This window comes from Zosterops lateralis, assembly GCF_965231275.1.
Source record: "Zosterops lateralis genome assembly, chromosome: Z".
Classification (NCBI taxonomy): domain Eukaryota; kingdom Metazoa; phylum Chordata; class Aves; order Passeriformes; family Zosteropidae; genus Zosterops; species Zosterops lateralis.
This window is the reverse complement of record NC_139800.1, coordinates 79,752,597-79,772,658: the sequence shown is the minus strand read 5'-3', so window position 1 is coordinate 79,772,658 and position 20,062 is coordinate 79,752,597. Positions and strand designations below refer to the sequence as shown.

General features: G+C 40.3%; 1 protein-coding gene across 1 annotated transcript in view; it reads left to right on the top strand.

Annotated features, from left to right (window-relative positions):
• Positions 1-20,062, top strand: part of LOC310922570 (uncharacterized protein) — a 40,741-nt gene that overhangs the window by 15,298 nt on the left and 5,381 nt on the right. The window contains exons 4-14 of the mRNA XM_083883200.1: positions 199-362; positions 3,051-3,165; positions 4,092-4,124; positions 8,579-8,677; positions 10,362-10,460; positions 10,842-10,940; positions 12,019-12,144; positions 13,991-14,136; positions 14,532-14,662; positions 15,230-15,474; positions 19,789-19,924. Of these exons, the coding sequence (XP_083739326.1) occupies positions 199-362; positions 3,051-3,165; positions 4,092-4,124; positions 8,579-8,677; positions 10,362-10,460; positions 10,842-10,940; positions 12,019-12,144; positions 13,991-14,136; positions 14,532-14,662; positions 15,230-15,474; positions 19,789-19,924 (1,393 nt within the window). The remainder of the gene's footprint in view (positions 1-198; positions 363-3,050; positions 3,166-4,091; positions 4,125-8,578; positions 8,678-10,361; positions 10,461-10,841; positions 10,941-12,018; positions 12,145-13,990; positions 14,137-14,531; positions 14,663-15,229; positions 15,475-19,788; positions 19,925-20,062) is intronic.

The following is a 20,062-nucleotide window of genomic DNA, read 5'->3' as shown; positions in this document are numbered from 1 at the left end:
CTAATTCCACTTCCAACCTGGGGACAGAATTAAAGATGAGTGTGTTGTCATCCACCTCTGCAAGCTCATATTCCTGTATGTTTTCACTTCAAGTGGCAAGAATTCTGCTTGGATAGTCTCTTGCTTGTGAGTTGCATTGCAAGATATCAATGAATGGCTAAGTTTGATTTTAATTTTTTCTTTAAAATGTTTTTACAGCTGCCAAAGAGACACAAATCCTTGAAAAGGAGAGAAAAGCAAAGCTCCAGTATGAAAAACAGTTAGAAGAAAGGCAGAGAAAGCTAAAAGAAATGAAGCAAAAAGAGGAACAAAGGAGGGCAGCAGTAGAAGAAAAGAGGAAACAAAAAATAGAGGAGGAAAAGGTAACACACATCAAAGTTCTATAGTTTAGAAGAACTACATTGTTTTCCTACATTACCATGCTCTGAAGTGGTGTAAATGAGAAACTTAGGGAAATGATGAATGTGTTAGAGCATAAAGTATTTTCCACCCCCACAGTGGGCTTTGTAGGCAAATGTCCACCTTCTCCACAGAGCATTAGCTACACCTGGGGCACCTGGGGCTTCAGGAGCTTTGGCTGTTTGGCCACTGGCTATTTTTCACATGAGCAAAACCCCGTCCCAAACTCCTAGATTTCCAGTTGTCTTCAGAGCACTTTGTAGAATCTGTAAATCAGCATGAGTGACAGGTCATAGACTTCTGTTATTTCTATGTCTTGCTTCCTTGGAGCCCCGCTGTGGCCTGAGACTCATATTCTCTTAGTTCGTCTAAATCAGAATTCATTCCTGTATGGTGAAAGATGGTGATGTTTGCTGCTCTGAACTGTGTAGCGACTCTTCTCACTGGCCTTTGCTCTGACTGCACATGGACAGGCAGAGAGCAGTGTTTGAATTTGGGACTCAGTCACTGAATAGAAGCTGATAGCAGAAATAAATACATGAAATTATTCCATCCTTTTGACAAGTAGCTCTTAGTGCATATTAAATTTGCAAGTTCTGAAAAGGTTCATTTCCAGGCTGTCAGCAGTGGAAGCATCACACATCTGCTTTTGTCAGCTGGTTGTAAGAACTTGCTGTGGGTCACTGGTGAGGAGGCTATAAGCCTGTCTGGATGCTGCACTGGAGTCCAGCATTGTTACACTGTTTTAGCAATCCATCTTTGTTGCCCTTTTTGACTGGCAGTATTCTACACTGGTATTTGCTTTTCTGTAATCAGTTCCTGGATGTGATCAGATTGATATTCCATTTGAACTTCATGGAATAGTTTATATTGCTGGAGAATGGAAATGTTTGGGTGGGCTGTGACTGCAGTCCAGTGCAGTGTCATTTCTTTAAGCATCTACCCTATGCAAAGAGCATCCCTTATGCTTCAAAAAGGTGTTACCTTTGAATTTATTACATTTATTCATGTAGTTTTGAGGATGGTAGATATGTTTAAGTGGCCACCAGGATGAATAATCAAGGAAGACAAGGACTAGCAATGAAGTTTTAATCTTGTCTTTTATTCAGTCCCTGGAGATGATCTACAGAGAGTTACACATGCAGAATCTGGAAGGTGGGAAGATAGTATGGATTTGACTTGTTAAAACTTGCATTCAATCAGGAAGTGAAAACAGATCTTGGCTTTGGTACTCTGAGACAAAGAAAAGATACCAGCAAGATACCATTTGTAGCTGTAAATTTGGTACATAGAAGTGCATCAAAATACAGAGTCCCCAACATTATTGTTAACTTATTCAGCCAAGTCTTGTTTAGTTAATCATCTAATAATGTAGAAGCAGCAGCACAGCAGCAAATATTGTGGAAAAGGAAGTGGTTCTAAGAATCTTGAAGACCACTAGCCATGGTGAGGATTCAAATACTTGTCCCCCGACAGTTGCTCAGCTATTCTGCACATCTCTGCAGCTCACTGTATTGAGACCTTGAGCTCATTTGTGTCATTTGTAAAGTGAAGCCTATGTATTTAGCTCTGACTGAAGAATTACTGCACTGCAGATACCTGCATGGAAATACAATCTGCAGATTACATAATGTACTTTGGCACCATAGGTAAACTCTAGTTCAGGTTTCTATAACAGAAGGGAAGCTAAGCTTTATATTTCAAACAAAAACTTTTAGTTTTATCTTTTGTCAGTGAGCAGAGCCCTCCCTTCCTTCCAGGTTTACATTGTATGTTTTTCACAGTGACTCTTTTAGTTTGTGTTGTGAAATGGTGTTGAAAGAAGGTGGAAAGCTTGTGTCCCCAGGCAGGAGAAATGTATAATGAGTTCCCCTGACATCTTACTGCTGTGTATCTGCAGCAAACACTGCTTCAAAAGATCACTTGGGATATAACTATTCCAGGAGAGAAATGTGTTGTTGACACGTGTGGAAACCTGGCTGGCAAGAAAGAGTCCAGCATGGCTACAGTTTGTGCACAGAAGCTAAAGCTCCCCTGCTGGCAGTTACTAGTTCTGGAGACAGCAGCAAAAGCTTCTTTCATCCCCTTTTGTCCTGTCAGCAGTGGTTGCTGAAGCCTGAAGTAGATTGGTTTTCTTTTGCAGTTTTGCCTTTATTTCTTGCTGTTCCTGGTTTCATCACATCTCTCATAATGTCAATACCTGTTAAGACCTGAGTCGTTTTTATACAGTAGATTGGAAACACAACTTAATATTTGGTATTTTATAATGGAGAATTTTTATCACCTTTTAGAAATAACTTCATCATATAAATAGTTTAAAGGGTAACCAATTACTTTTGCTCAGTTTGGGGTTCATCTCTATTTAGAAAATAAGTAGTGTTGTTTGCTGAATAGGAAATCTGTTTGGTGGCTATTTTAAGTAAAGAGTAGAATAGATTATCTGCGCTTTAGCTCAACCTAATCATGTTTGCAGTGTTTTGAAGCCATTAATTGCCTTTAACATTCTTTGCATGATAATTTTTGTCACGAAATCTTGGTAAAAAACGGATTATAAATCATACTGTGAGGGGGGTTGTCTGTATTTTGTTTCCTGGTGTGGCTGTGGGGCTGTGGCTGTCAGTTAGAAGCCTCATGGAGATGTTGTTTGGTAGGAGCGCTATGAGGCAGCTCTGCATCGCACCTTGGAACGGAGTCAGCGGCTGGAGACACGGCAGAAGAGATGGTCTTGGGGGGGCTCTGTAACTCCAGACTCAGAAGGCAAAACAGGTAAGCAGCACTGTTTATAGTAGGACTAAAATCACAGAGTATTCTGTGTGAACAGTGGCAGATGCAGCACTATTCATAGGGACCTGGGCATCCTTTCCTGTCTTGGATCTTAAAGCAGGATCTATGAGTAGCTCATGGGAAAGTGTCACATCTGTACTTGCCCTGAGATGCTGCTCAGACTTAGAGCTATTTTTGACCTTGGGAAGAGCTGGAGAGAATCTCCATGGGAAGTACAACACATGATAGCACTGCCAGCCCTCAAACATCAGATACAGGAAATTATGATCTGTAATATTAAGATAATTCAGAGTCTTTCAAATGCAATTCACGTAATGGAGTGCTAAAACTGGTGATAAAACTAAAAATACCCAGTTGTACTCCAATATCACATCTAAAATGTTTTAAACACACCCTTGGAGTTACGGAATGCTGACTGGTTATTTGAATGCCCAGAAATGGGTAAAGAGATTCACTGGTCAGTCCAAGCTTCTCTGAACATGGATTCTATTCTGGATTAGGTGATGCATTTTAATTGAATCTCAGTTTAATTTGAATTCAGATAATTTCCTGTTTCACAATTAACTGTTTCTGCTTGTAAATATTCTGAAATCAGACCAGCAAATAAAGATTGCAGTGGAAGGAGTCTTTTCATGCACTACCTAACTACCAATAAATAACGTAAATTATTGGCCAGGAATAAAATAAATCAAAAAAAGCTTCAATTTAGCCTATTTTCTGTATTGGTGGAATGGTACTGGGTGTGGTACTGTAATTTTCTGTCAGCTTGAGTAAGTGTTAGTAACATGTTTGAAAGTGCTTTGATATTAGTTGTCATTATGATATGCAGCATCCCCATTTTTTGGTTATCTTGCATTTTTTTGCTATTTGACCTCATGACTTAGCTTACAAACCTTCTTTTTCTTCAGAACAACAGAGCACAGATGAAGGTGGAACTGGTGGTATTGACTTCTAAAATTTTCTTTTTCTGTTGTTTTACCCTCACTACTAACCTTTTAAACTTGAGTTCTTTACACTAAGGAAAACCATCTTATAGATCTTTTCCTGGATCTTGGCCAGCTGTGCAACAAATGTGATCCCTAAGTAGAAAGCAGCCCCCCTCATTTTGGCTATCCCTCCCAGCTAATTCAGCTACATCTTAAGTCATGCCATTCTAAGGGAATTTTCAGAGAAAGGCAATGTGTATTTGGGTTTTTAAAGAGGTCTGGATACAGCACAGGGAGAAGATAAATTCCTACTGGCAAGTATTTGAATATAAATTAGTTCAGTGGTCTAAGATTTGGAAGGTTTAAGGGCAATTTCAGACCCTTTCATTGCTTCCTAATTTGCAAAAAGTACATGGTAGGGCTTGGTTTGCTTCCTTCTTGGTTTGGTTTACCAGCAGTTGAAGTAACGTTTGCAAAATCAAATGATATTTTGGTGAAACTTAATGAAAGGAGATGGGTCTCTTGCACAGTTCAATACTTTATCCATGAAGGGTTTTGCAAAGTCAGAGCTCTCCTGTTTATCTAAAGATAATTCTGTACATGAAATGTGTTTTCATTGGATTTCTGGCACTTTCCAGTTCACAGACTGAGCCATTCATAGAAATGCTTTGGATCACTGATACATATGTTTAATAAGCAAGATTGTTTCTTGTGGCTAGATTGAGACAAAAACTCTCAGCTGAGACCCAGCTGAATCTGAATCCTGACAGTCTGTGCATGCTCACAACGTTACTAATGCAGTGCAGCTGTCTGTGACACAGACAAGTGAGACTTGAAAATGCAGTGAAGGTCTTACTGAGTGTGATTTAACTACTCTGGCAACACAGCAGAAGCATGTGTATTTTAGTTAACTTTTCTCTTCCCTTATGCTGCCCATCATGAGCCCCTAATTTTCTTCAAAATCAGCCAGTTTGGCTGGATTGGTTTATCTGCTTTACATGCATTAATTGGATCCATATATAAATCCATTTACTGTATCACACACTACCAAATATCATTTAACCTTGAAACTGGGAAATCACATTTGCCTTACATGTTTAAGAAAGCACTGGGTTTTATTCTGCTAACAAACACAAAATAGTGTTCTTTGCTGTTTCCTGATTTTTGTGAGGAAATGAGCCTTGTCTGTCCTTTCCGTTTTGGAGGAAGATCTTCAGTGCTGCTGAAGCACATTTAAGATAAAATATCTTGCAACACAAATGCTGTTGATATAATAATAGGTGCTTAAACTGTGATTTATGGATCATAAAGTTACTATGCAGATAGTTCAGCAGCAGTAGATCAATTTGGCTAACTTGGCACCAGTCTGGAAAAAAAATTGCTGTGGAGATAAACAGGTAATGCAATGCCCTAGTCAAACCCTTGTGCACCTACATTGTTTTAAAATTGTGTTTGATTTTATGTCAATGTTCAAGCATGAATCTATGATGTGTGGGGTGCATAATGTGGAACCATGACTGGCTTTACATTTCTCATATGTATTTCTATTTCAGGGTAGTTCTTTTTAACTTTGAGAGCTCATTACTTAATTATTATTGAAAATCTACCTACGCCATGTGGGATACTTAAGTCCAGCTGGCTTTCTACAAAATCCTTATATGGTCCACTTTGCTTTATATTTGCATATTTTCTGGGGAAAGACAACAATTAATCTTTTTTTTTTACTCTGAAAAATGACACCATATGAGCTCTACTCCATTACATCATTGCACCTTCTCTAGCTGCATATCTGGAACAAATTTCAATGCAATGTTATATTTCCACAGTCAAATTCTGTGGCAGATTTGGGATTAAAGCCCCATGTCTTAAAGTGAGAACCATTTGGGGAACTGATTTTAAATATCCTTTAATTATTTTAGGACAAAAGGCATTCTTGTCTATTGTAGTGCTCTGCAAAAAAAAAAAAAAAAAGCAGGATCAGATACATCTTCCATGAACTGGGTGTGTCAACAGTAATACTTAGGAACTGAGTGGCACAGCAGATTTTGGGTGATAGTGTGCTCTGGAAAGTGAAGCCCATGTAATGGAACATTTCCCCAGCCATCAGCGGTTCTGTGGGATGTTGAGTGTGATTCATGAGACCACAGCAGGGATCCCGCTGATGGAGGAATGTAAAAATGGATGAAAGCCCCAAAGTCAAGTGGTACATTAATGGCATTGCTGTCAGTGCTAAGATGGAGCAGGCAGTGCTAAGATAAAGCAGACACTTCTTTGCCAAGAGAAATTTCCAGCCTGTGCAATAAAGCATCCTTGATCACAGTTCTGGTAAAGGGGGTGTTTTAGTGGTGCCTGCTGAGCAGAACTAGAGGTTCAGGTGTATCAGGACTGGAGACATGTTATTAGAATTAGAAATGGGGATGCCAGAGTCTCTCCTTGCTAAATAAAGAGCTTCCTTGTCCTAGTAGGAATTGGGAAGGAAGTGAGAGTCAGCTAATCTTACTTCATGTAGCCTAATGTTATCCAGCCTCAGGCAGGGTGCAGCACCATCTCCCAGTGAAACCCTGTGAGGAATGGAAACTCCTCACTCTGAGTGATTTTCTTAAGATCCCATGTTTCCCAGCTCCTTGCCCAGTTCCAACTCCTGCTGTGTGGCAGATGTGCTTTCTTCAGCTCTGCTGCTGCAGTTTGCTTTTTCCCTTCCATTAGAAAAATAGAGAAGTTGGTGTCACATGGGCTGTGTGCTTCTTGCATTTCAAACCCCTTGATGGAGGTTTTCTAACTTTCCCCCAAAGAAGCTAATTGAGATACTTTTTCAAATGATGTTTCATAAATAGCTACATAACTAGACTGACTGGCTCAGGAATGTCCTGACTGTCTTCTAAAGCTTTTTTTTTTTTCCTAGAGAAAGGAGCATTAAAGTTTGCAGAGGCTATTCTGTGAGTGAGGTAGGGAAAAAGTTGAGGCCATCTGATCATGGAAATATATTGATTGAAAAAGCGTTGACGTCTCTACCTGGGTCCCAGTAGGTGATAGACCAAATCTCAAATGTCATGTGAGTGCTGAAGTGCTAAATTGGATCAAGAGAAATTTGTGTGAAGTGTCCCTGTGATGTTTGGAGGCCTTTGACTCAGCTGAGTTCAGGCAGGAGCCAGGATTTCCTTTTAGAGAGCAGACACTAGAGGGTAGCCTTCCCCTTCAAAAGCACCCGAATACGTGAATTATGAGCTTCCTGATTTTCGTATATAAAACCTCTTAAGGCTGTTTAGTTATCCCAGTTCTCAGACTCCATTCATTAAAAAAACCATTTTTTTTTTTTTTTCTCCTTCTTTTGGTTATGTTGGGAAAGCATCCACTAAGCTCAGATCTTCATTTCTAAACTCTGTTGAGTAGATCTCCCTCATCCCATGGGGACTTTGCTCTTGTTCACTGTTACAAGAGCTTCCCATAGGGCTGTCTATAGGAATTCTTGCATTCTGGCTCTGGCTATAAGGGGCTGTTGTAGCATGCTGGCAAAGGGAAAAGATATTGCCTCTGTGGTGAGTAGTGCTGCTGTGTCCTTTAGTACTTTTGCACTAATGAGTTCCGATTAATCACCTTTGTTGTCTAGAATGTCAGTAAAATCGATTGCTTGTGTTTGATGTATAAATTCCGTGTGTTTGTTGTGCTGGTCTGCACCACTCTGTGTACATTAGTGTTTTCTGCTTACTAAGTTTCTATAGCAACAGATACATGCTTTTCCAAGGCTTTCTCACTCTGGAGTAGTGTTCATCCTGAAAGTACATTATTTGAAACTAAAAAGCAGGTATTTATCTGCCTTATAATAAACTTGCAGTTCTGCCACATGAGATGTGATTTTATGTGTGTGTATGTGTCTGTATATACCAAAAAAAAATAATACCTCTTGTGGCAGTTTCTTTCTGAAAAACTGCAGATTTGATAGGAAACATTAACTTTAGAGTAGCTTTTAGAGAAAAATTGGTGATTACTAAAGTACAGCAACCTTTGTGAAGCAATCAGAAATAGGAATGTTTTCTTGCTTTTCTTTAGGACTTTGTTTTATTCCTCCAAAATAATTTGTTTTGGTTTGGATTTATTAATCAGTGATTTAAAAACTGGTTTTGACATACCTATATGGCAGGAAAGAAGAAAGAAATTTTCCAGATTTTGTGGTTATTTTCTGCATCATGCCAGTCTGGTAACAACAGACAACCTCAGTAACTTTTGCCCTTATGTGTTAGGGGAATGGGGTCTAAAAATCCCTGTTTTGCACACATATGCATAAGTCCTGGCATGACTCCATTAAACTCTACTGTGCCTGTCCCAACTGGTGCTAATGGTATCAAGCCTGTTTCTCATCAAACAAAAGCAGAAATAGCTTTCAGGATGTAATACTTGGAGAGTGAGCTCTCAGCAAGGTGTGAAAGGCTCAGTTTGAAGGCGAGTTCTAAAGTTATCACTTCTCTCCACAGCCAGCAAACGCTCGCCCTCCACAGCCAGCCTCAAGCAGGCAGAGGCTGCTGTGGGCAAATTGTCGTCATCTGCAGCTCCTCTGAATGCCTCAGATCGAAGTAAGTGTGGGTGTGTGGCTGCTGGGAGCAGGGCACTGCTCAGCTGTGGCTGGGGAGGAGGCAGGAGGTGGAATGGAACTCCTCCCTCCTCCCCTGCTGTGTGACTTACTTTCATATTTTGATCTCAGATGCATTTCATGCAATTTGTTAATCCAGCTTTACTGTTCAGGGCTTTGACCCAGTTGATGTGATCTCTGTTAGAGGAGAAGAGCAATGGTAAAAACTGCTGGTTTTTTTATTTTTTACTTCTGTAATTCCATTACTAAAGTCGAATCTCGTTGAATGATTCACAGATAATTTCCCATAATCTCTATGGATTTGCATGCCTTAATTCACGTCCTAAAAATCAGCAAAATAGAAATAGTACAAAAATAAAGTTTGCCTTGTTCTGTTAGACAGCTTCAGTCATATGATTGCAAATGGGAACGAAAAGAACCCAATTTTGACAAGGAATTGTCCTAATATACTTGTTAGGATAAATAAAAACTGTTTGTAGGAGTACATATTTTGGCTTGTTTTAGCGTGAGAGTTTGTTATTTGGAATCTCCCCAGAATTTCACAGAAACCTGCCTCTATTGCAAATACAGAGGTTTTTGCTTTGTTTTCCTGTTTGTCTAAAATGATGAGTAAGCTAAAAGCTGTTTAATACAAAAGCAGATTCAGCTGAGTCTGTGCTGCAGTGTTCTGCCAATCTGCAGCCTCTGATCAAGCAAACTGTGCTGAAAGAATCCCTGACACAGACGCAGCTAAAGGTGGTTTTGCTGGTTTGTGTTGGAAGGTGATGCAGCAGAAAAATTTGTGCTCATACACTGTATGCCTGGTGGGGAAATCAGTGCCTATTTATACTGGCAGAGGCTCTGAGTCACTAGAGGCTGCTTGTGATCTTAAATTATGTTTATGTATTATGTGTCTGCAGGGTTCAGCTCTGGATATGAGTCAGAAGCAGGGCTGTAAAGTTCAAATTAAACTTCTTACAAAGGAAGTCACTAATTATCAACTAATTGGGATTGCTTTCAAACTTACTGTCATACCCTAAAATCCTTTGTGAATCCTTAGTCGCTTTGGAGAAAATATTCTCAGGTGGCCTGAAATGCAGCAAATTTGGACAGATCTCCAAGTGATCTAGATGGTCAGGATGTAGAAGTTGATTTACAGTGATTCTGTGCTCTCAGTCTGGCACTCAAGGAATGTGTTTCGTAAAAAGATGGGTAAATTCACAGGACATTATATACAGTCAAAGAATGAATCAGATTGCTTTTGTTTTGCATGTGTGCTTGGGAGGAGGGTGAAGGAGCAGAATGTGTAAATGAGAAGATGATGCTTGTCCTGGATCAGGGGAGTATCTCCACATAACCCTGTGTTCTGTGTTAATCCTAGGCTCACTCATACTCAGACAATGTGAGCAATTGCCTTTTAAAATTCTCACATACAAGGATGGCCTCAGTAGGTCAAACAGCAATCTGTTGTGGCTGACATCCTGCTGCTATGATCAGAAACATGCAGAAATAAAAGAAATAATACTTCATATAAAGCGGTTCTTCCCTGATCCAGTTTTTCTGCTTCTGAAGAATTCAATATTATAAAGCAACTTAATCATTCCTCTCTCTCTTAGGGAAGTGGGGCAGGTGTTGGAGGGGACCTCTGGGCTTTTCATCATAATTAATCCATGCACTTTCACTTCCAGGTACCACAAAGAGAAGTGCCTCATTAAACAGACTGAATAACAAAGTCCCTCCACATTCCCAGCAGTCAGCACCCAAAGGTTCGCAGGTGGAACAGAAAGGTGCTAGAAGCCAGTTTGTTTTGAGGATTGGGAGGCAGTAAATGGGATATTTGAAGATGACTTTTAAACCATGTCCCAGTTCCATTGTAAATGTTTTCACTCAGGCCTTCATGCAGTCTGTGCATTCTGCCATAAATATCATTATGCACATTGCAGTGCCAGATATTGAGTAACGGTCTCTAAACCAGCCTTACTCTTCTGAAAAGTGGAAGGGTGGGGGGAAAGTAGACAAATAGTAGCCAAACAATTTAACTCATAAGAAAACAATGCTTCGTAATGATAAATTGATGGTTTTGGCTGATTAGTAAACGCAAAGCATGGGATGGCAATTTAGAAAATCATATCTTGTTAAAAATAATCTTCCTTACGCTTGGTCTCTAGGAGGAACAGAAAAGAAGAGGAGCACATCTTTGAGTAGAATCAGTAGTAAACCCCAATCCTCTGCAGAGCTAGAAAAAGTGAAAAAGGAAGAAAAACCAGGTGGTTGTTTCATAAAACTGAATATTTTTTTAAAGCCTTTAAAGTTTGGATAGGCTTGATTTCACTCGTTTCCTAGATTCTTAAATTCCTTGGACTTTATAATGGCCTTTTAGTTACCCCATATTAAAGATAAAATGGTAAAAGTTCAATTTTTACTTCTGGACAAAAAAAAGAAGTCCTCTGAGAAGGCCTTTGTCTTTGTTAAATGGCACTGCAAGCAGACAGCAACATGTCTCTCTGCATGAGAAAGCAATCTATTTGAGAGCTGGTAGGTTTGAGGATCAGAAATGGTAAAAATGTCACTGATCTGTTCACTGCTTAGTTAACTCTTACCTTTGCTTTTTAAGTTCCCTTTCATTATTCAGTTTTAAAGCAACTTCTCTGTTCCTGCTGCTGGCATACACCGTGTGCATGCAGAAGGAAGAAACCTGTTCTCATCTGAGTCTCTTTTGATCTGTGTATCCTCCACTAGGTTACAATTAACCTCTTTCCTAGGAACTCCTCCTAAATCTGAAGAATAGCACCTTGTCTAACATGTTTTTCCCTCTGAGTTAACAATTCTGAAACTTTACTTTTTAGCAGCTGTTGCCAACAGTTGAAATTATTTCTGCTTCAGAATCTTTCCTGTATGAGAGAATGATGGGTGCTGTCCATGTGAATCTGTGTGTGCAGGCAATGCTTGACCATAACTGCCCGCTTTGACTTGCAAGTCTTATGTTTATTATGTCAAAACAGCCTTTCCTGCAATCTAGAGAATGTAGCTCTGAAGAGCTCAGTCAAAAATGTCTCATACTTTGACTGGATTCAGCATTCACCTCTGTTGTACACGTGCCAATCTGTGCACGTAAAAATGACTTGTACTAAGCAAGGCAAGAACGAGGAGTGCAACATGAGAGATTGCAGTGTTTAACCCTTCTGTGCCTTTACTTTGGAATTCCCCATCCATGACTTCAGTATTGTTCTGCCAAAACTGTTAAAATTCTCAACAATGCTCATTCTTCCTTTGCTTTGTACTGCTTGTCTTTTCCATGATATGATTTCATGTTGGATCCTTTTTTGGTTTGTTCCTGTCATCCAGCTCGTCGCTCCCAGCTCAGTCCCCTGGACAGTAGCGTAATCAGCCGCCTCCTGGCCCCCACACAGGCCTCCCTAGCTAGGAGTAAAAGTGCTGCTACCTTGTCGGCTGATGGACAGGACCCCTCAGGTAACAGGAGGGCAGCAAAGCCTCAAAGCAAGAATTTAGATGATAGCTGCTAACTGTGCTACACTTCTGTCTGAATCAGACAGTTCATACATGGTCGTGTGTAATACTACTTACCCAGTATTTTCTGTGGTCATTAATACCCAATCCATATGCTGTGTTGCATGTTTACTTTACAAAACCATAGAATAATATTGGTGTTTAAACTGCAGTGCGAGTTTTCTTGCTCTGCAGAGAACCAGATGCTGGTGTTCATTCTGGGGCTTCTGCGTGTGGTTTTTTTAACTGACAGAAGTCTGCATTTGTACCCTCAGCTCAATCTGAGACATTTTAGTTAGAGCAGTACTAGGTAAGGAAAGGTAAAAAACACCCAAACAAACTTATAATTTCAGAGTGCAAACCCCAAATTTCTTTAGGGTAAGAAACTCTTGCAGGAACATGGCGATGGGGTTACCTTAAGATAAGTGCAGGGGTCCCTGAGCTGGCTTTGTTCAGCTGATAGAAGTCAAGATGTAATAGGAGAAGAGAGAAACCCGGTCTGTTTCAAGCATTTTTGTGTTGGTCCAGGCTGACCTGATATGTCCCCACAAGGGCTCAGTTTACTAGAGCAGAAATTTGCATAGTGGGAAGCCTCCCTAGCTGCATCCCACATATCCTGGAATTGTTACTGGTTAATTAATAATGCCCCAGTAAATGCATCTCTGAAACCAATATGCAATCCTTTCTCTTCTTTTACCTTACAACTTGTGTTCCCAGTTTTGCTTGTTTCTTCTTAAATATGAAATCCCACCTTTATTTTTATCTTACACCATTTCACTTGGTGCTTGTCAGTAATGGTGACATTTCCACACTGTTTCCTTTGTCTAATAATCAGTTTTTATATTTTGGTTTGTATTTAGTAGCCATATTTTTACACACCTGTGTATGTGCTGCTTTTATTTTACCATGAATACTTGAGTTCATGTCATGTGGGGAAATGCTGTCTTTTTTTCTGTTACTGTAAGCATGTGACACTCACTGTTGTTGAGTTAAAGACACGTTTTTATAAATTTACTTAGAGGTACTTTCTTCATTTCAGTAGAAAAGTACCTGTGCTTTAACACAACCTGTGCACAAACAGAATGCAAATCTTGCACAAATGAAACAAATACAAAAATAAAATGTATTTTCCATAAAGTTACAAAATTACATGCTGCATTTGTCACAATTTATTTGAATTATAGAAGAATCCAATATCTAGTTTTAGAATATTTTTGCATCTATGTGTGCTTATCTGTCAGTGATCATGTTAGTAAAAAAGTAGTAAGATAAAATCTCCGTCAACATCTTATATGTGAAGAGATTGACACTTCAGGTGGGAAAGGTGTCATAGTTAAATAGTAGACCTTTTTCTCTCAATAGATTTCTTTTACACCACCTTTGAAAAGAAGGGAGGTTTCCTCCTGCAGTATAGAGGAAACATGCTTAAAGTCTGAACTTGTCACGAGGAAATTGTCAGGAGAGACGCTAACCCGTTAAAACTGAAGCATTTGTTATCAAATGCAACTTGACTAAAATTAATGCTGGCGTACTGCAAATTTGGTCCATTTTTGGAAAAGCATTTTATTTTTATCTACTCCAGACTGCTGCTTTCAGAGTGTTTATTCTTGGTGCTGTTGCTTCACAAGTACTAATTGTGTGGTGGTGTCTGTCCGTGACCCATTGCACTGTGCACTGCCTGCGGTGTTTCCCTGTATGGTTTCTAACACACACAATCTCTCTTTCTCTTTTTCTCCCTCTTCCTTCTCTCCTGTTCTTATGCTGTGCACTTGGTTCTCGTTTTGTCTTGTCAAATTCCTAACTTTTATAGAATCTCACCTCTGTCCTCGTTCAGCTTCAGCCAGTTCCATCAGTTCCCCAGTCCCAGCTCCCAAAGTGCCGGTGCGCAGCCGTAGCATCGACAGGTTGAAGTCCTCTGTGTCTTCATCTGATGCAAGTTCAACTGATTCAACCCAGGTTTGTTGAAAACCCACAGGAATTAAGTTTTTATTAATCTGGGGGGGATTGGAACAGCTCAGGATGGGATCCTGTTTCACTTCTTTGGGCTGCTTTCAATAAGCATAATGAAATGTACAGTAAGATTTGCCAAAAAAATACAGAGTATTAAAATCAAATTGGAATTTTATGGTACTTGATATGCCTTGTATCTTGAAGGCATACTGTTTACTGCTTATGGTTCCCAAAGTTTAATTTATGTAAAAATGAAACACAGACTGGGTCTGTGTTTTGGAACATAAAGGAAATTCAAAGTGCCTCCTGTTGAGCACTTGCTTTTTCTTTGGAATTGCAGCTCTTCTGTCTGCACCGTATTCTAGAGAGTCAGCAGTACTTTGGTTTTGTGTATCTTACAGAAATCAGAGACAGAAAAGCCATCCCCAGGTTCTGGTTTGAGGCGCCCTCCCTCTCCATCCTTGTCTGCCCATAGAAGATCTCCCTCTCCTGCTAATTTGGTGAAGCGTCCTCCGTCCCCTTCTGCAGTCAGGTATGTGTACACACCTTTTATTCAGCACAAAATGAGGGCTTCTTCCTGTCTCAAGACAGCTGAGCTGTTAAGAGTTTGGATGACCTATACCATCTATGCCTTCTTTGTACAGAAAAGACTTCATTTTGTCCAATTTCCCTTTCCCAAAGAAGGGATGTAGTTGTTATTTCAACCTTTGTTGTGCAGAAAAAACACACCCTAATTTTATGTGCAGTCTGTGCACTAATACCAGCAAAAGCCTGCAAGCTTTTGAACAAACTGATCCACCTGTGTTAGCGTAGGAAGTGTCTTGGATTGGAATCATGACGTTCATCCTGGATTTGGAGTGAGTGGAGATCTAGGCTAGCAATCCTGTTTTGATGTTAGCTCCCAACTAGCAAGGCTGGGTGCCCAAGGTGTCTTGGAATCCACGTTTGAGTTTTATGAGGAAGGCTCCAGTAATTTGTGGGTGGATTTATTTTTAAAAGTGAGGTATGTAATATAAACTGAATGAAGAAGACTGCTCTCCTCAGATGCATGGTTGAGATTTTCATGGTTAGCTCTGAAAAATACTCTTTATTTCAACAGGCAGAAGACTCGCCCACCTTCACCTAGTGTGTCAAAACAAAGGCCACCATCTCCTACTCCAGTCTCTAAATCAGCACCCATCCAGCGCCCATCTCTCACACCAGGTGTTATAAACATTACCAAAAAGAAAACTGAAGCAGAGAGCAAACCAAAGGATAAGAGCACAGAAGGAGTAGGACAAGAGCAAGGTGCTTCCCCAGCCTCGGAGAGGGATGCAGGAGCAGCTAGCACAAAGACCAAAGAAGGTGGGTGTTTCTCAGTGTCTGACTCACTCCTGATTCAGGCCTCTCCAGTGTATGTTAGGACTGGGAAGACAACTGGTTTGTGAGGCAGAGCACTGGAAGGTAGGGTGCTTTAAGGCAGAAGCTGTTCATTGCTGATTATATAATAATTTTACATGGTATGACTTTGGGATATGAATTTTCATGCAGTAGTTGGTTTATTTGACTTGGAGATTGGAGTCAGGAGCTTTCAATACTACTGCTTGTACTGTAATTTTAAGAAAAGCAGAAATCCTCTTTGCCTTTTGGGCTTCAGCTGCTGTAGCTGAGGGATCTACTAGCATAGGTTTATAAAGTCAGTAGTTAAACTACACAAAAGTCTTTTGATTCAGTTGGTAGTTCGTATTAAGCTCCTGTAGAGATCTTGGAGGACAAAATCAGCTCCTGTTCATCCCAGGATGAGAGAGAGTTCTCACAATGCTTGCAGGCTGCCTTGGCCTAAGTTCCAGTGAGTGTGTAATCACTGCTGCCTTGGAAAGAGTGATCAGTTGACAAGTCACACTGAGAAATTATCGTGGTAGATTAAGGAGAGCCATATACTGGATAAGCAATTAGTGTTCTAGTCCTCTTCATTGTGCCACATGGGCCCAGTCTCTGTCCCTCACTGGGAAAAATGCCAGCTGCCATCTCCAGCAGAATCTGGGAGAGCCTTCTGATGAGGTCTGGCAGGGAATTCACTGTGCAGAAGGACTGAGGGGACCCTTGACAGGAAAAGGAGGGATCTTTAGAATGAAAGTTACAGCCAGTGTGCAGTGCTGGGGGTGAATCCCTCAGACATGAGGTAAGTGGGAACATGTGCTTGCTGCACGTTACTGCATGTGTGGTTCCTGTGTGCTTCCCTGGGGTGCTGCTGTTCTCTGCCACCTCTGAGGCTCCTCCTCATACTGCTTCTATTGGATGTGGAGAAGTGTCATTCAGCTGGAGAATTCATGGTACAGCTCTCTGGGCATGTGTTCCTGTGGAAGGAAGCCTGGCTGCCAGAGGTGGATGTTTGTATGAAGTCGCCCATCTGTCTTTGGTGTCACGTCCTTTGTATTTGCAGTCAGAATGTCCTTCCCTCGATGTGCTGCCATACTATTGATAAATGTCCTATGTGCCTCAGAGCATCATCACTTCTGATCAATGTCATCGGTTGAAGCCTCCATAACTATGTGTCCTAGTCCTGTATCTTCCAGTTGTTCTGGAACATCTGTCCGTGTTCCGTGGATGCCTGATCTGTCTCCTCTCCACACTGACTTCTGAAACTGTATTAACCCAGTTTATCTGTTTCCCTTTTAGTTTATTTCTAATCTCAAAATAGTCATCTCTGTAGTGATTCCTACTGGGGCTGAGCAAAGCTCTTCTTCTTTGACACATGAACAGAAGGAAATAGTGGGCAAGTTCTTCAAAATAAGAGATGATTTCTCTCTTCGAATGTTTTGGTACACTGCAATATTGCTATGTGAGGCAGAATCTTTTCTTAAGAAGTTTCTTTCAATTTACAAGGCAGTTTTCATTTTACACATCTGTGTCAGCCATTCACCCCATGGGTTGGTGCAATTCCCTGTCCCAGACAGCTTCTGAAGTCAGAGCACACCAGTGAATGGCACGTGGCAAATCAGTCTCTAGGTCTTGTAGGTTTAGCCTAATTTCAGCTTTGTGCACTCGTATCTCCATCCCATCTCTTCTCCTTCAAACTGAACTTGTTTGCCTATTGCTGACAGCAGTCAAGTTTTTGTCTTGTTTTTTGTGTCTTTTCCTACTGCAATATTCTGTTCCGCAGTAAAACGCTTTTTATTTTACAGTGACTGGAGCAGTTGTCATTTCTGGCAGCAGCCTCTCGCAGCTTCTCAGAGAATTAAAAGGCTTGTTCAACTTAAAGCATAAGAAGTGCTCCTTCATGAGCTCTCCCCTTATGCGTGATGATAGGTAATAAACTATCATGGAGCCTCGCATTTTGTATCTGGGTATTGAAGGTTTTGAAATACGATTCCTAGATTAATTGTGAATTAATTAATTACCTTAAAATCTGTTGGAATCTTCCCTTCATCCAGTTAGTACTACGTTTTGCACAAGTTCAGAGGTTGTTTCTCTTGCCTCTTTCTCTTTTTCCCTTTCCCTTGCAAAAAGGTCCTTTGATAAAAAGACTGTTCTTACCAGTAATGACTAGGAGTACAAGGAAGAGGAAGGTGAGTATAAAAGACTGTCAGAATTTTTTTAAGGCGTGTTGGCAGTCATGATGGGAAGTCTCATGTCCTGCCCTATGGAAACAGGCTGTACAGGGGTACATGGAGATGAAAACAGTACTGAACTACCCATATGGAAATCATCAATAAAACTGCAGAAGTCAAAATGCAGTGGGAAGATCCCCAACCCTTTCTTCTTGGGTTTTTTGGTTTTCAGTTTTTTCCTCTGTTCTTTCCATATGTGTTCTGAGCTGTTGTGACTAATTTTCTTCTGTCAGTACCAGATACAGTATTTAAGCTATCATTATCATGCTGTAACCCTAGAACTTAACAGTCTAAAACCTTCAGGCTTTTTGCTGGACATTAGGTTGTCTTAGGTTCAGTTTTGGGGAGGGGAAGTGGGTTAAACCTGACATTAGATGTCAACCAGATTTGATGCAACTGAGAGAGATTGCAAACACACAATAAAAAATGGCCTCTGCTGTAAAAAGTGAGTAGTCTGAACAGGAAGTGCAGTCTTGTGGCAGAGGAAGAGAGAGACGTTTTGACTTCTTCATGACTGTGCACTGGCAGCAGTAAATGAAACCTAGTAAGTTACAGAATATAGGAAGAAAAATGTCTACCTGTCTTGAATAAGCAGATCTGCTAATGGTTTTTATAAATGCAAAATGGTCTTTCTTGCTAAGGAGGAGGACTCCTTTTGACTGAGTTCAAATTTGGAACAGTCATGGCTGATTTTTGTTAGTACCAACATGACTGCAGCTTTTTCCCACATCAGAAGCAATGTGTTGTCTGGGGAGGTGGTGTTTTCTCAGCTTTTGATAAATCTAAGTGTTAAAACATTCTGTATGCCTGCACTACATCAGTGCTGAAATGCTTTTCCTAGGACTGCAAAAACAATTTTTATGCACAAAAGACAGCCATGATTCAGCTGCTGAGAGTTTGCTGTTTGTAATTGCACCCTGCAGCTGCAGGTAATGATTACATGTCCATGGGCCCTAAGCAGCTTTTCAGGTATTAAAGTTCCTAACTATGACATTGTGTTGTGAATGATTTGTATTCTGGTCAGAAATAAAACAAGTGGTCAAATCCTGATGTCGTAGTTCATTAAAATTACCTTGACTTCAAGGCTTTATAAACATTAAGCAAACATGTATGTGCTGATTTGTGAAATGTTCAGGAGAAAGGCAGGTCCTGACCAACATCGGATGCTGCTGCTCTACTGACATCAGGAGCTGATTTTCTGAATATTCAGATGAGTTCTTAAATCACATTCAAACAGAAATATTTCTAGGGAATGGGAATAACTGATAGAAATTAGAGTTCTTTCAATATATATATTGGGAGCAGCTGGATGGCAAGATGGTTCTGTTTTGACTTTTTTCCTGGTGTTAATTTGTAATAGTTCCTCTGATATTCAGATAGCAGAACACCAGGCAGGTCATGAAGAAACATAAACAGCAGGAGCTGCAAAGATCTCCTTGCCTGGCGGTTGAAGCTGTTTTGATCTCCATGTAAATTGGAAATTGATTTGTTGCTAATGTGTAGAAATACGGTGTTACTGAAGTCATTAGTATGTGCCCTCAGGGCCAGATAAAATGATGATTATTTGCACTCTAAGATACTCTATAAATATAAAGGCATGAATGTTAATGTTTTGAAACAAGAAAAAGAATGATAATTTCTTCTTTAGGGTCCTGTGCATTCAGTTTTACTAGAAGGAAGTGAAAGATACTTCCTAAAGCAGTTTTTTTTCCAGTTTTTTTTCTCAGTGTTCGAGCATTACAGAAATAAGGGTGTCTTATCAGAGACATGTTTTTAAATGCTGTGATAATTGGAGAGTATCTTTAAGTGTATCATCTGGAATATGGCTGGATCAGTGTTGAAATGAGCTGTTATGTTTCAGTATCAGTGAGATATTTGTGGCTCTGCATCTTCAGGGGTCCCCTTGGCTCCTGCAGGCCTGTTACAGATAAGGGTGCAATCACTGTGTGAGGAGCGCTGACTGAAAAAATAGTGAACCAGTTGGCCATAAGATCTTATCTCACAGCAGTAACATCTTAATTTTAAGTTCCTGGAACTTTCTAACAGTCAATTCTTTCAACCTTTGCAGAATCAGGTAGCAAAATAGTAGCAGGGACCACCACAGCTGAAGAAGCTGCTAAAATCTTGACAGAGAAGCGACGTCTGGCACGGGAGCAAAGAGAGCGTGAAGACCAAGAAAGAATTCAGAGACAAGAAGAAGAAAGGTAACAATTGAGGGGAAGGAAAGGGGTGCTTTCAGTGTTGAGGTGTGGTTGGAAGGGACACTCCAGTTGTATATGTTTTCTGAGTTTTAATTTAAGTTCCTGCAAACGTTAATACATTCCTGAAGCTGAGAGGAACTG